The sequence below is a fragment of the Eptesicus fuscus genome, chromosome 23 (assembly GCF_027574615.1).
Source record: "Eptesicus fuscus isolate TK198812 chromosome 23, DD_ASM_mEF_20220401, whole genome shotgun sequence".
Classification (NCBI taxonomy): domain Eukaryota; kingdom Metazoa; phylum Chordata; class Mammalia; order Chiroptera; family Vespertilionidae; genus Eptesicus; species Eptesicus fuscus.
The window spans coordinates 8,367,323-8,380,873 of NC_072495.1; the positions used below are offsets into that span (position 1 = coordinate 8,367,323).

The window sequence follows — 13,551 nt, forward strand, 5'->3', positions numbered from 1 at the left end:
GGAGGTGGAAAGACTGGACCCGCCAGAGTTACAGACTCAACTCAGAAAGCGTTTATTGGTCAGGGCTGTGGGGGAGCTGAAGGGAGCAGCAGTCCAGGAGGGCTTCCCGCAGGAGGCGGCCAGCACAGAAGCACAGGGTAGCTTCCACTGCCACCTGTGAGCACAGAGGCCCCTCGGCAGCTCCGGGAGCATCCAGGAGCCTCAGCTCTGGCCTAGCTGGGCCTTCAGTTCCTGCAGCTCTCGGCTGTCAATGTTGTTGCCTCCACACACGATGACCACAACGGAGGCCAGCGTGGGGCTCAGGCGGCCCTCAGCCTGGAGCCTCCCCAGGAGGCCCGAGTAGATGGCAGCTAAGGCTGCCCCGCAGGCAGGCTCCACCAACATGCGCTCGTCGTCTGCCCAGAGCGGGGGATGGGGTGGAGGAGAGAGGGGGGAAGCCAGTCAGTGCTCCCAGGTCCTGGGTGTTGCAAACCCATGGAGCCAGCCAGCCATCTCACAGCCTCTCGGTCAGACTCCCGCTCCATCCACCCGTCTCTCCACCCATCCACCTTCCGTGTATCTATCCATCCATCTCTCCCTCTATCCATCACTAGACTGTCTGTCTGTCCATCTATTAGTGTGGCCATCAATCAGCATATCCATTGATCTATCCATCCATCCATCCATCCACTATCTATCCTTTGACTGTCTGTCTGTTCATCCATCAGTGTGTCCATTAATCAGTGTCCATCCATCGATTCGCTTCTATGTCATTCATCAATTCGTTGCCCCATCAATCCCTTTGCCCATCCGTCTGTCCGTTGCCCACCTTGTCACTCACACTTCCCTCCATTCATTCGACACATCTGTATGGCGCGCCCACTCCCCGCCGGGCCCTGTCCTAGGAAGACGCTGGGGACACGACCTAACGATGTAGATGGACTGGGATCGGGCAGTTAGGAGATTCGTGGGACTGGTGCATCGGAAGTCTCCAACCCAGGCGGGATGGGGGTGAGAGATCCAAGGAGGCTTCCTGGAGGCGGTGTCATGATGGCTGAGGACCCTTCGTCACAGGGAACTGACAGGGAGCAGGGCTAGGGATGGGCAGCTCCAGAGAAGGGGAGCGTGTACAAAAGTCTGGAGGCTAGCGACAGCACAGCACGCCCCTTCTTGTGCCCCTCGCCTTCCATCTCCTCCTGGCATGGTCACCGCCGACCCAGCCTGGAGAGCGGAGGCAAGCACGCACTCTCGCTAGGGGGTCTGGGCCTCATAGGTTTCGGAGCCCGGGTCGGGGACCGCGCTCACTCACCGAGGAACCGCTGCACGGCGTCCACAGCCTCCCTGTCCTCCACCACCGCCGAGAGGACCTCGAGCTCCTGCGTGCACGCCAGGGCCCGTGCGGCCACCGTCTTGGCGCCCAGGCACTTGGCCACGCTGTGGGAGAGGGCGGGGGGCGGGGGGGGCCGGGGTGCAGGGAGGAGCTGGTGAGTCACACACAGACCCGGCTCTCCCCTGCCCCCGGCCCCCGCGCCACCCTGCCCACACCCTGACTTTGGACTCCTGGCTTCCAGGGTTGGGAAAGAAGACATTTCTCTCGTCCTCAGCCCCCTGACTGTGGTGGTGGCTGCGAAGCCCTGGGTGACGCGTGCAGCATCCACGATGTTGGGTGAAGAGCAAGAGGCCGGGCTGGCGGCTGGACCACTCTCTGCTCATTGATTAGTTTATAAGAACCTTTCCTCAGCCCTGGCCGGTGTGGCTCAGTGGGTAGAGCGTCAGCCCACGGACTGAAGGGTCCCGGGTTCGATTCCAGTCAAGGGCAAACACCTGGGTTGCAGGCTCAATCCCCTGCCCTGGCCAGGGCACGTGCGGGAGGCAACCAATCGATGTGTCTCTCACATCAATGTTTCTCTCTCTCTCTCTCTCTCTCTCTCTCTCCCCCCTCTCTCCACTCTCTCTAAAAATCCATGGAAAAATATCCTTGGGTGAGGATTAACCAAAAAAAAAAATGCCATGGGGGAAAAATTCTCTAATGATGGTGCCCCAAACCCCCACAAAACTATGTGCATGTTACATACTGTGAATAGAAAAATAGAGGTTACAAAACTGTCTGAAGACTATAATCTCAGCTTCTAAAAATACATAATTGATTCCTTTTACAAACGTTTGTTGATCACCTACTATGTGCCCGGCCCGTGTCACTTGCGTGCAATGATACATGGACGGGGGGCAGGGCGGGAGGGAGGCAGGCTAAGACTGGGGAACATGCACCCCCATGGGAGCAGCGTCCACCTGCGGGGAGGATGAGGTGGCGTTTGGGGTCTGTTGTTAGCGCTCGCCTACGTTCCCAGCGGCCTCCACCTCAACTGCTTTGGCGATGATGGACCCTGGAAGCTGGTTTCCCTCGCGGAGGAGACTGACATGACACAGGTCCTCCTGCTTCAGCACTGCCTCTGCCTTCGACCCGCACGGCGTGGCTGGAGTCCCAGCGAAGGGACCCTCCTGAGGGTGCCCCGCCTCCACCACTCGGGGCCAGGAGGCCCGGGGCCGCTGCATCCTCACCCTCCAGCCCCCCACCATCGCCAGCCCGCGCCCACCTGGTGATGTCCGGCAGCGTGACCAGCCTGCCTGCCTCCAGGGCCGCGTGGAAACAGTGGGCCCCTCGCGTCTCCATGGCGACAATGGGCACGTGCTGCCAGCCCACCTCCGCCAGGCCGGCCGACACCCCGGCCAGGAGCCCCCCGCCCCCCACCGCCAGCACCAGGGCCCCCGGGGGGGTCCCCAGGGCGGCCTTCAGCTCCCGCACCAGGCTGACGTGGCCCTCCCTGGAGGAGAGGAGGAGAGGGGGAGGGAGGAGCTGGACGAGGGAGACCCTCAGCCCTCCCCTCCCACCCTCGGCCGAGGAGCGGAGACCCCGAACCCCTGGCTCGCTCAGCTTCCCCACTGAACGCGTTCATTCATTCATGCTCCGCCGCCCGCCCCCAGGACCCAGGGTCTCTGACACCCGCTAGCTGTGTGATCTCGGGCGAGTCGCTTGACCTCTTGGTGCCTCGGTTTCCTCACCTGTAAAACGGGCATACAGCACCTCCCTCTAGGGCTTCAGAGAGGATTCACTGGGCTAAACGTTCCCCCAAAGTACACGCTCCATACAGGGGACTCGTTATTAGTATATCCATTTTACACGTGGGGACACCGAGGCACGAGGGGTGCGATGCTCACAGATTCTCACATCTCACACGGGGCAGAGGCGGGGTCTGGCCCCCAGTGCGCCTGGACTCCATGCCTCTTCCACTCTGGGCCTCGGTTTCCCCTTTTGTCCGATGGGAGGACCCGGATTCAATGAGGGTTTCTCAACTCTGAGCTCCCGGTCAGGGGGGGGGAGGGGGGGCGCACCAGCCTTACCATATCAGGGGGTGGTCGAACGGGGGCACGTTCACCCAGCCGTCCCTCTTGGCCAGCTCCTGTGCCCTCAGATTGGCCTCGTCCCAGACCTAAGGAGCAACCGAGGCCAGAGGACCGGGGGCAGGCAGCTACGGGGTGGTCTCGGGGGCCGCCCCTGGGAACCCCCACTGACAGCACTTCGGAGGGCGCCCCAGCCCACCTCCTCTCCTAAGGGGTCGAGGGGGACCAGGGGCAGAAACAGCTCTGCCCATCCTCTGGCACCACAGCGCCCACTGGGCCGGGGCCAGGAGCAGGCGGAGAGGACAAACGCCCCGCCCGTGGAACCCCCGTCCAGCGGAAGAGACGGGCCGCCTCCTCCTGAAACATTGAAGCAAAATGAGCTTCGAAGCTGAGCAGCCCCTGAAGGCCTCTCACTGGGCGCCCACCGCAGCCTCCTGTCCCTGCCCCGAGCAGCCGGGTGCCCATCCCACCACGGCCCTCCCCCCCATCGTCCCTCCGTGGCTGCCCGTGGCCCTCCCCCGCCCATCGTCCCTCCGTGGCTGCCCGTGGCCCTCCCCCGCCCATCGTCCCTCCGTGGCTGCCCGTGGCCCTCCCCCGCCCATCGTCCCTCCGTGGCTGCCCGTGGCCCTCCCCCGCCCATCGTCCCCCCGTGGCTGCCCGTGGCCCTCCCCGCCCATCGTCCCTCCGTGGCTGCCCGTGGCCCTCCCCCGCCCATCGTCCCCCCGTGGCTGCCCGTGGCCCTCCCCCGCCCATCGTCCCTCCATGGCTGCCCGTGGCCCTCCCCCGCCCATCGTCCCCCCCGTGGCTGCCCGTGGCCCTCCCCCGGCCCATCGTCCCTCCGTGGCTGCCCGTGGCCCTCCCCCCCATCGTCCCTCCGTGGCTGCCCGTGGCCCTCCCCCGCCCATCGTCCCTCCGTGGCTGCCTGTGGCCCTCCCCGCCCATCGTCCCTCCGTGGCTGCCCGTGGCCCTCCCCTGCCCATCGTCCCTCCGTGGCTGCCCGTGGCCCTCCCCCGCCCATCGTCCCTCCGTGGCTGCCCGTGGCCCTCCCTGGCCCATCGTCCCTCCGTGGCTGCCCGTGGCCCTCCCCCGCCCATCGTCCCTCCGTGGCTGCCCGTGGCTCGGCGCTAAAACCCCGGCCAGCCGCGCTGTGTTTGGGTGACCAGGTGACCCGGGGACCCTCAGCCGCGGCCTCTTTCACTCTGGGTGGTCTCAGAGCGGACAGCCATCGTCTTCTTACACTTCGTGTCTCATCAAATGGCAAACAACCCTAAAGCGGCCAACACCAAGCCCAGCCGGTGCTGAGCGCTGACCTCTGAACCGGGAGGTCGTGGTTCGATTCCCGGTCAGGGCCCATGCCTGGGGTGCAGGCTCGATTCCCAGGGTGGGGTGTGCAGGAGGCAGCCGATCCATGGTTCTCTCTCATCACCGATGTTTCCATCTCTCTCTCCCTCTCCCTTCCTCTCTGAAATCAATAACAAAATATACAAGTTTTTAGAGTGGCCACACCAAGTGCCGGTGAGGCTGGGGGGACAGGCGGCCTCCTGCCCGTCCCCAGCCCCTGCCCCCGGGCCCCTGCAGGGGGTCTTCTCAGGGCGGGCACAGCGAGGCCAGCGGTCCCGGCCCTCCACACACACCACCGCCCACCCGCCCGCTCGGCCAACCCAAGGGCAGACCGGGTCCCAGGCAGCGTTCAGCGAGAGGAAAAGGGGACAATCTCTTAGCGGGAGGTGGCGTGACGGGGCACCGTCCACCTGCTGGCTTCCCCTTCCCGCGGTCCTTACCTTTCCAACCAGCTGCACCTCGGCCCCCTCCCCCTGCAGCCTCCTCACCACGGGCTGGGAGGCGCCCTCGGGGAGCACGATGGTGGCGGGAATGCCCAGCTTCCGCGCGCAGTAGGCCGCCGCGATGCCCGCGTTGCCCCCTGTGAAGGCGGCAGAAGGCGGTGCCGTTGACAGGCCTTTGCCCCTCCTCCTCCACGTCCCTGTAGGAGTCCCCCCTCCCCACACTATACACCCCACGAGCGAGTCCTCTCCCTGGCCTCAGAGGTGGACACGTGATCTAGATGGGACCCATCAGAGAACTCAGTCGCCTGACCCGTGACTGGTTCAGGGGTGAGCACGTGACCCAAGCTGGGCCCAGAAGACCAAGTCGTGGGCTGAGGGGGGCCATGGGGCAGGGGTGCTCCCTTTTCACTGGGGTTGGTAGGATGGCAAGAAGCAAGCCTGACACTCCGGGAGGCCTGAACGAGGAGAAAGCTCGTAGAGAGGAAAGAAAGGCCAGGAGAAAGGAGGGATGCGGATGAGAGCTCCTGGATCCAGCTGTGCCTGAGAGCCGTTTATCCTGAGAATGTTCAGTTCTGGGAGCCCGTAGCTTACACCTGTGCGAACTGGGTTTCGGTCACTTCTGCTAACGATGGGAACAGGGCTGGGAGAGGACATACAAATGGCCATCGGACCGTGACCTTGATGAGGCTGGACCCTTACGAGGAGGCCGAGCCCTGGGTGTCTATTGCTGCTCCAGCCAGCTCCCCCTCCCCCACACCCAGCCCTGAGCACCCGCAGAGCAGAAAGGTGTGGGGTCACCTGAGGAGCACACCAGGTGTCTGCATCCCTTCTTGGCCGCCTAGGAAGAGAAGGAATAGGGTTGAGGGCTCACCCAAGCAGGGATCACGGAGCCCCCTCCCATTCCAACAGCCCCCCCTTCCCTCCCTCCCGTACAACCTCACTCTCCCCTCCCGCCCGCACACCCTCACCTCCTGGCAGAAGTGCCCGATGCCCCGGATCTTGAAGGAGCCGGCCGGCTGCACGTTCTCACACTTGAGGAAGACGGCCGTGCCCGCCACCTGGGACAGCGCCCAGCTCTCCAGCAGAGGCGTGACCAGGTGGAAGTGCCCGCCCTCGGCACACTCCGCCAGAGAGCTCTCCATTCCGGCAACCGCCTGGCGGGCCTGTGGAGGACACGGGGCCACCGCCCAGGCAGCTCCAGTCAGGGGTCCCCCTAACCAGGCCGGGAGAGGAGGGGAGATGGGAGAGTGGAGACGCCCTCGGCTTGGTTCTCTTAGCCCCGTCTGGCTGCCAACCTGTGAGACTTCAGGCAAGCATCTGCTCCTCTCTGGGCCTCAGTTTCCCCATCTGGGCAAAAACCTTTGGACTAGGGGCCTTTCATTCTGTAACTGCGGCTGCCCACAGTGCTAGGGACGTAAAACCTGGCCAATAAGAAGTGATGGCCCTAGCCGGTTTGGCTCATGGATAGAGCGTCAGCCTGTGGACTGAAGGGTCCCCGGTTCGATTCCGGGTCAAGGGGACATGCCCAGGTTGCGGGCTCATCCCCACTAGGGGCCGTGCAGGAGGCAGCTGATCAATGATTCTCTCATCATTGATGTTTCTATCTCTCTCTCCCCCCTCCCTTCCTCTCTGAAATCAATAAAAACATTTTTTTTAACAAAAGAAGTGACGAGTGAATGAAAATGGGAGAATTCATTCATTCATCATTCATTCATTCAAAAAAACATTTATTGAGCACCCACCATGTGCCAGGTGGGTCCATGTTTTGGGACCTGGGCCCAGACAAGTCAGAGGGAGTCCTGCTTTGCCAGAGCTCACATTCTCGGAGGGGAAACAGTTACAGAATTTCAAACGGCCTCACCCGGCGTCAACCCCAGCCGCCTTGTTCCAGCCACTCCCCCTCATTCTCTCCTCCATCATTATTATTGTTATGTTTTTTTCTCTGGATTATTTCATCTATAAACATTTCAACATGCACCTCTAAAAGTGAAGGACTCTTTCTATTTTGGCAAGTTTTATTTTATTTTAATTTTTTTGTTGAGATATCATTGCCCTGGCCAGGTAGCTCAGTTGGTTAGAGTGTCATCCCCATATGCCAAGGTTATGGGTTCGATCCCCTGTCAGGGCACATCCAAGAGTCAACCAATAATTGCATAAAAAGTGGAAAAATACGTCGATGTCTCTCTCTCTCTCTCTCTCTCTCTCTCTCTTTCTTTCTCTCTCTCAACTCAGTTTAAATTTTTTAATTTAAAAATAAAAAAGAGATATAATTGAATGTAACATTAGATTAGTTTCAGGCATACACCATAACGACTCGATATTTGTATACAATGCAAAATAATCACTACAATTCGTCTAGTTAACATCTGGCACCTAACATAGTTACAGATTGTATTTGTGTGATGATAACTTTTTAAAATCTACTCTCTTAACAGCATTCAAATATGCAATACAGTATTGTCAACTGGAATCACATGCTGTACATTACACCGAGGACTTATTTATCATGTATCTTTCGCCACACAGAACTCTTTTTTTTTTTTAACCGAAGGCACATGATTTTTCACAAAGTGTATGTTTTTCCAAACTCATTGAATTTTAACTGAAAGTGGGCTCACTTTATTTTATGTAAATTATACCTCAATAATGCTAACTTTTAAAAATCACACTTAAAATAATTTCTTAATATCAAATATCTATTAAATGTTCACATTTCTAGTTATCTCGTTAAATGTGCTACATGGTCATTTTTCGGTTAGTTGGTAGTTGTTTGGGTTTTGTTGTTGTTGTTTTTGTTTTAATATATTTTTATTGATTTTTATAGAGAGGAAGGGAGAGAGTTAGAAACATCGGTCAGCTGCCTCCTGCACGCCCTCTACTGGGGATTGAGCCTGCAACCAAGGTACGTGCCTTTGACCAGAATCAAACCCCGGACCCTTCAGTCCGAGGGCCAAACCAGTTAGGTCTGGTTTGGGGTTTTTAACAGCTTGAATGTGTCATGGGACCTGAGCATTTTGATTGGTTGAGAGGCCTTTTAATTCATATTTTATCTGAAAATTCTCAAAGGGGGGATTCTGAGATGAATGACCAGAAGAAAGCCGAGGGGAAAGCATTCCTGCAGCAGGAACAGCAGATAGAACCACCAAGTCTAGAAATGAACTTGAGGAGATTGGGCGGGAGCCGGAGCAAGCGGTGGGCAAGGCCATGGGGAGGGCATTCTAGCCCAAAGGGGGGATTGGGACGTTATTCTAATTCTACTGGCAGTGGGAAGCAATGAATGAACCCGTGGGCCAGGGCGAGACTGAAAAGAGGGAGGAAATGAAAGGATGAAAAAAACAGAAGCATTTTTATAGGAGCAAATGCCCTGCTGTGCCCTGCAATTCCACTATTTGCCACTAGGAGGAGCACTGCAACCTCCCCCACCCGCCACAAGCCCAAGCTTCCTGTTCACCCTTATTTAGTCAGGGCCGGGGTCTGCAGTGGAAGAGTTCCAGGCCGACCGACCATCCCTGGAGTTGACCTTCTGGCCTTTGTTGGGATGGCCCTGGGATCCCCCAGGCGGGGCGAAGCCTGAGCCACCTCCGCCCCGGGCACTTTGCGAGCTGAGCACGGCAGTGGCGACGAGCGGCATACCTTGACCTAGGTCTCACCTCAGCCCCAGGGCCCAAGAATGTGGACGTCAGGGCCAATCAGAGACCAAAGTTCGAGACCAGCTATGACTTTCCGACGGTGCAGCCCAGACGAGTGTCTCAACCTCTCTGTGCCTGTTTCCCTTTCTGTAAACTACAACCGTCCCTACCTCACGGGTTATGGTGCATGTCGCTGCAATAATAGCTACCCTTTGTTGAGTCCTTATGCTGCGCCGGACATCGGCTGAGTTCTCCAGAGGCGTTATCTCGCTGGGGCCCCTGGCATGCACCCCCTTACTCTAGCATGTGTACAGGGCATCGCAGGTGCGTCTTAGAAACTGGAATAACCGAAACCGGTTTGGCTCAGGGATAGAGCGTCGGCCTTGGACTGAAGGGTCCCGGGTTCGATTCCGGTCAAGGGCGTGTGCCTTGGTTGCGGGCACATCCCCAGTGGGGGTTGTGCAGGAGGCAGTGATCGATGTTTCTCTATCATCGATGTTTCTACCTCTATCCCTCTCTCTTCCTCTCTGAAAAATCAATAAAATATATTAAAAAAAAAAAAAAAAAAAAGAAACTGGAATAACGTGGGGAACCAGACAGATATCTACGCTTGCAGCTGACGTATAGCCCGATGGAGAGACCAGCATTCAACAGATAACTGTATAGACAAACCAGCTAATCAGAAACGGTGAAAACTGCTCAGAGAGAAACCCGCACGTGAGGAGTCCTGAAGAGAAGAGCAAGGCGACCTATTTTGGGTCGGGAGGTCAGGAATGACCTCTTGGAGGAGGTGACCATTACAACTGAGGCTGGCCCTGACCGGTTTGGCCCCGTGGACGGAGTGTCCGCCTGCGGACTGAAGGGTCCGATTCCGGTCAAGGGCAAGTACCTTGGTTGCGGGCACATCCCCAGTGGGGGTGTGCGGAGGCAGCTGATGGATGTTTCTCTCTCATCTATGTTTCTAACTCTCTATCCCTCTCCCTTCCTCTCTGAAAAAATCTAAAATATATTTTTAAAAAATTAAAATTAAAATAAAAAAAAAACTGAGGCTGAGCCCTGGCTGGTGTGGGTCAGTTGTTTGGAGCATCATCCCATATACCGAAAGGTTGCAGGTTCCACTCTGGGTCAGGGCATGTGCCCCAGTTTCAGGCTCAATCCCTGGTGGGGGCATGCAGGAGGCAGCTGATCGATGTTTCTCTCGCATCAATGTTGCTCTCTCTCCCTCTCCTTTCCTCTCTCCCTAAAAATCAATGGAAAATCTTTTTTTTAAAAGAAACTGAGGCCCAGAGAGGTTGAGTAATTCGCCTAAGGTCACACAGCTAGAAACGGCACAGCCAGGATTCAAACGCGGGCAGTGCGCTTTGGCATCTGTGCTCATCACCACAACGCAGCGTGAGGCCCGGGGCCGGGGGCAGGTCCCGGCAAGCAGGACCTGGGCCAGGCCATTTTTCTTCCTGGGCCCCACCTGCTGCATCCAGGAGGTGGGTAAAGACCAACTCCCTTTTCCACCCCCCTGCCCCTCAGGCTTTCCCCCAGAGGCACTGGGGACACTCCACAGCCGAGTCCCTGGCGCCAGGGCTGGGAAGCCTGGACCGGCCCCTGGCGGGCGGCATGCTCATCCCTGCCCCTCTGGCAAGCGAAGCCAGGCTGGGCCCGGCTCCCTGAGTTGAATCGATATTCCTGGGAGGGCTTAGGCCACTGTCCCCCTCCCTCCCTTTCCTCCCACTCAGCGGGGACTTTGCCCCAGAACCTTTCAGACTCCCCTACATGCATCTTCCCACGAGCACGCAGAGCCCCAGGGGCCCCCGTGTGGGCCCCAGGCCTCCTTACCTTTCTGCTCAAGAGTCCCAGAACCAACTGGGCTACAAACTGCTGCCCACAAGCCTAACTGGCACCGGCTCTGCCCGGCTCCTGCCAGCCTCCTGTGGCCTTGACCCCTCCTCCCGTGTTAAAGGGACAGCTCCCCGCTGGAGAGCGAAAGAGGAGGAGATCAACCCTCACTGCCTCCCCGTGTGCCATCCTCGGCGCAGGCATTACCTGGTCCCATTCGACAGATTAAGAAACCGAGGCCCCCGAGGGGGAAATTCACTTGGCTGAGGCCACCCAGCCAGTGAGAAACACCCTTGGTCTCTCGCCCTGGACCACCGCTTTCACCACACAGACATCTCTGAGTAAATGCTGGTCCCAAGAAAACAAAGACAAGGAAACAGTTGTCACGTGAGAAAGGCATCTTCTCCGGCAGCACTGCCTCGTCTCTGATACTTCACACCCCACACAGGAGCCGAGCAATTATTTATTTTTCAAATGAATGACTCTGGCAACTGGCTCATTCGTTCAAAAAATATTTACTGGACACCTACCATGTGCCACATCCCAGGAGCTTTGGCCTCAAACAAAATAGCATATTCCCTGCCCTCCTGGAGCCTCAAGGGGTCACTGAAGAGTGGCTATGATCAGTGCCATCAGGCACGGCCAGGGCTGCCGGTGCCGGGAGCAAGGACCTCACTAGGCCCGGAGGACTGGAAGGCTTCCCAGAGGAGGAGGAGGAGGAGGAGGAGAGAGAGGAGGAGGAGGAAGAGGCTGAGCTCAGCCAGGAATCAGGAACATGGAGTGCAAAGGTCTGGAATGGAAAAACATGGTGGGACTGGAACCAAGAAGGCAGGGGCGAGGCAGCAGGAGGGCTTGGGCTGGGAGGTGGGCAGAGACAGAGTCCACAGGGCAGCTATGCCAACCCAGAGTCTGGACCTTACCCAGGGGCACTGGGGAGCCAGGGCAGGCTGTGGGCAGGAGAATGATACAATCGGATTCACAGCTCGTCTCTTCCGCCGTCCCACGGGGTGAGCCTGAGCTGACCACATCCCTCCGGTTTCCCTGTGTCCACGGGAGGCCAGGTCCAGGTGTACCCTGCTTGGACTTTGGGTGACTCCGCAGGTTTGATGATTAACTCCCGGCCACCTGGGGTGAGGTCGAGCTGCTTGGCCCTGGTCCCTGATGAGAACGCTGACAGTTTCATTCCCATCCACCCATCACACATGCGCCCATCCTCCCGTGTTCTGTCCTGAACGGGGTGCTGGGGACAGCGGGGGTAAAGCCCGGTTCATGCCCTGAGGTGGCTCCCAGCCTGGAGGGGAAGGAAAGACACCCAATTCAGTGACATCTCTCACATCCCCTGGGTCGACAGAGAACAGAAAGTCCCCACAGGACAGCTGAGGGTGGGGTGGGGTCAGGGAGGGCTCCCTGGGGGAGCAGGGCCTTAGCACACAGCTCGGGCGTGGGCAAGAAGCACCGCCTGCTGCAGTCACTGCATGCCGACTGTATGCCAGCCCTTCCGTGGTGGCCAGTGTACCCTCAGGCTCATTAATAGTTGGGTTTTTGTTTGTGCGAGCAGGAGGAGATATCAAACCATAATTCCCTGGAGATCATGGCTTCGGAAGAAGTTAGGCGGGTATTGACGTTTAATAATAGAGTCTGTTGTTTGTGTGTGTGTGTTTTTTTTTTATCTTAAGTAGGAGTAGGAGTAGTTTCTGGCATGAGGAGGCCGTGTGCCTAAGAGTTAGACCCCGGAGCCTGGCTCTGGTACAAATAAATACCAACCTCCACTCACTGGCTGTGTGGCGTTGGGTACATTAATTAACCTCTCTGCTTTGTTTCCTCAACGGTCAGATGGGGGCAAGAGACTTCCCTCGTGGAACTGCTGGGAAGATCGAGTGAGTTAGCAGATGTAAAACGTTTAGGACAGTGGTCAGGACTCTGTTTACTGCTGCTGCTGCTATTGTCACTGTAATCAAAGACCACGAGGTGACAAAAATCGCGGCGTCCAAAGTTTGGGAACGTGACACTGGTACATCACGGAATGTTTACAGCACCCTGGGGCGGTGAGTACTGTAATGAGCTCTCCGTCGTGGAATCAGACGCAGCCCAGAAAGGTCAAGTCACTTTCCCAAGGTCACGCAGCAGCGGCAGAACCACGGCTCACCCCCAGAGGGGCCAGGCTCCAAGAGCCGCTGGCTGAGGAAAGCCAGCCAGGTGGCTGCATCCGATGAGGCGACAGAGATGGGCCCGGTCACTGACCTGTCCCCTCCGGGGGCCACCTTCGTCAGCCAGCCGCTGTCCCTGCTGCCTCAGGCCGCCTCACGCCCACCTGGCCAGTCCCTCGGGTTACTCATTAAGCTTCGTTTCATCACCGCCACCCCCCGCTGGCGTTCTTGTTTGCCAGGCAAGGGAACGGCACGGAGCGGGGCGATGGCACCTTGGCCGCCGGCGATGGGCCCTCCAGACTGGCAGGTTGGACTCTGGACCTGGGCCATATTTTCCTGAGCCACGAGACTCGGTTCGGTTAACCGGGCGAGAGAACGGGGTTCGGGCAGTCGTGCAGCCAGCCCAGCTAGTGAGTAGCCGGCTGAGACTTGGACCCGGGTCCCCTAACGCCCAGCACATCTTAGGTAACGGCTCAGACCGCTGCCGAGACACTAAACCGTTCTGGAGCAGAGCGGGGCTCCACCTGGGGCCACGTGTCTGCGGCTGGAGCTCATCCACTCTGTCCCCTCGAGGGCCATGGCTCCCCCCTGCCCCGGCCCCACCTCTTCCTGCTGCCTGGCCCTGCAGAGATTTGAGTTTGAGACCCTTGGACAGAGGAGCTCTCCCCTCTCCTCTTGCCCCTGAAAGGAGTCCGTTGTCAAGGGAGAAGCAGAGGCACAGGAAGGTTAAGTAACTTGCCCCAGGTCGCCCAGCAAACAGGCCGAGGGGCCAACCTTCGAGGG

The 13,551-nt window shown here is 58.4% G+C and overlaps 1 protein-coding gene across 1 annotated transcript; it reads right to left on the reverse strand.

Annotated features, from left to right (window-relative positions):
• Positions 1-201: 201 nt before the first annotated feature.
• Positions 202-6,319, reverse strand: SDSL (serine dehydratase like). The gene is made up of 7 exons (XM_008142745.3): positions 6,131-6,319; positions 5,961-6,000; positions 5,160-5,299; positions 3,379-3,467; positions 2,574-2,801; positions 1,289-1,413; positions 202-395 (listed from the first exon to the last, which is right to left on the reverse strand). The coding sequence occupies exons 1-7, from the start codon at positions 6,302-6,304 to the stop codon at positions 202-204; spliced, it is 990 nt and encodes a 329-aa protein (XP_008140967.1). The 5' UTR covers positions 6,305-6,319.
• Between the last annotated feature and the right edge of the window lie 7,232 nt (positions 6,320-13,551).

Bases quoted from the DNA above. Each gene is read 5' to 3' on its own strand.
- SDSL (XM_008142745.3), bottom strand. From the start codon at position 6,304: ATGGAGAGCTCTCTGGCGGAGTGTGCCGAGGGCGGGCACTTCCACCTG. The intron at 3,468-5,159 runs GTAAGGACCGCG...GTTGCTCCTTAG, and splicing joins AGGTGCAGCTGGTTGGAAAG to GTCTGGGACGAGGCCAATCT. The intron at 396-1,288 runs GTGAGTGAGCGC...CGCTCTGGGCAG, and splicing joins CGCCGTGCAGCGGTTCCTCG to ACGACGAGCGCATGTTGGTG.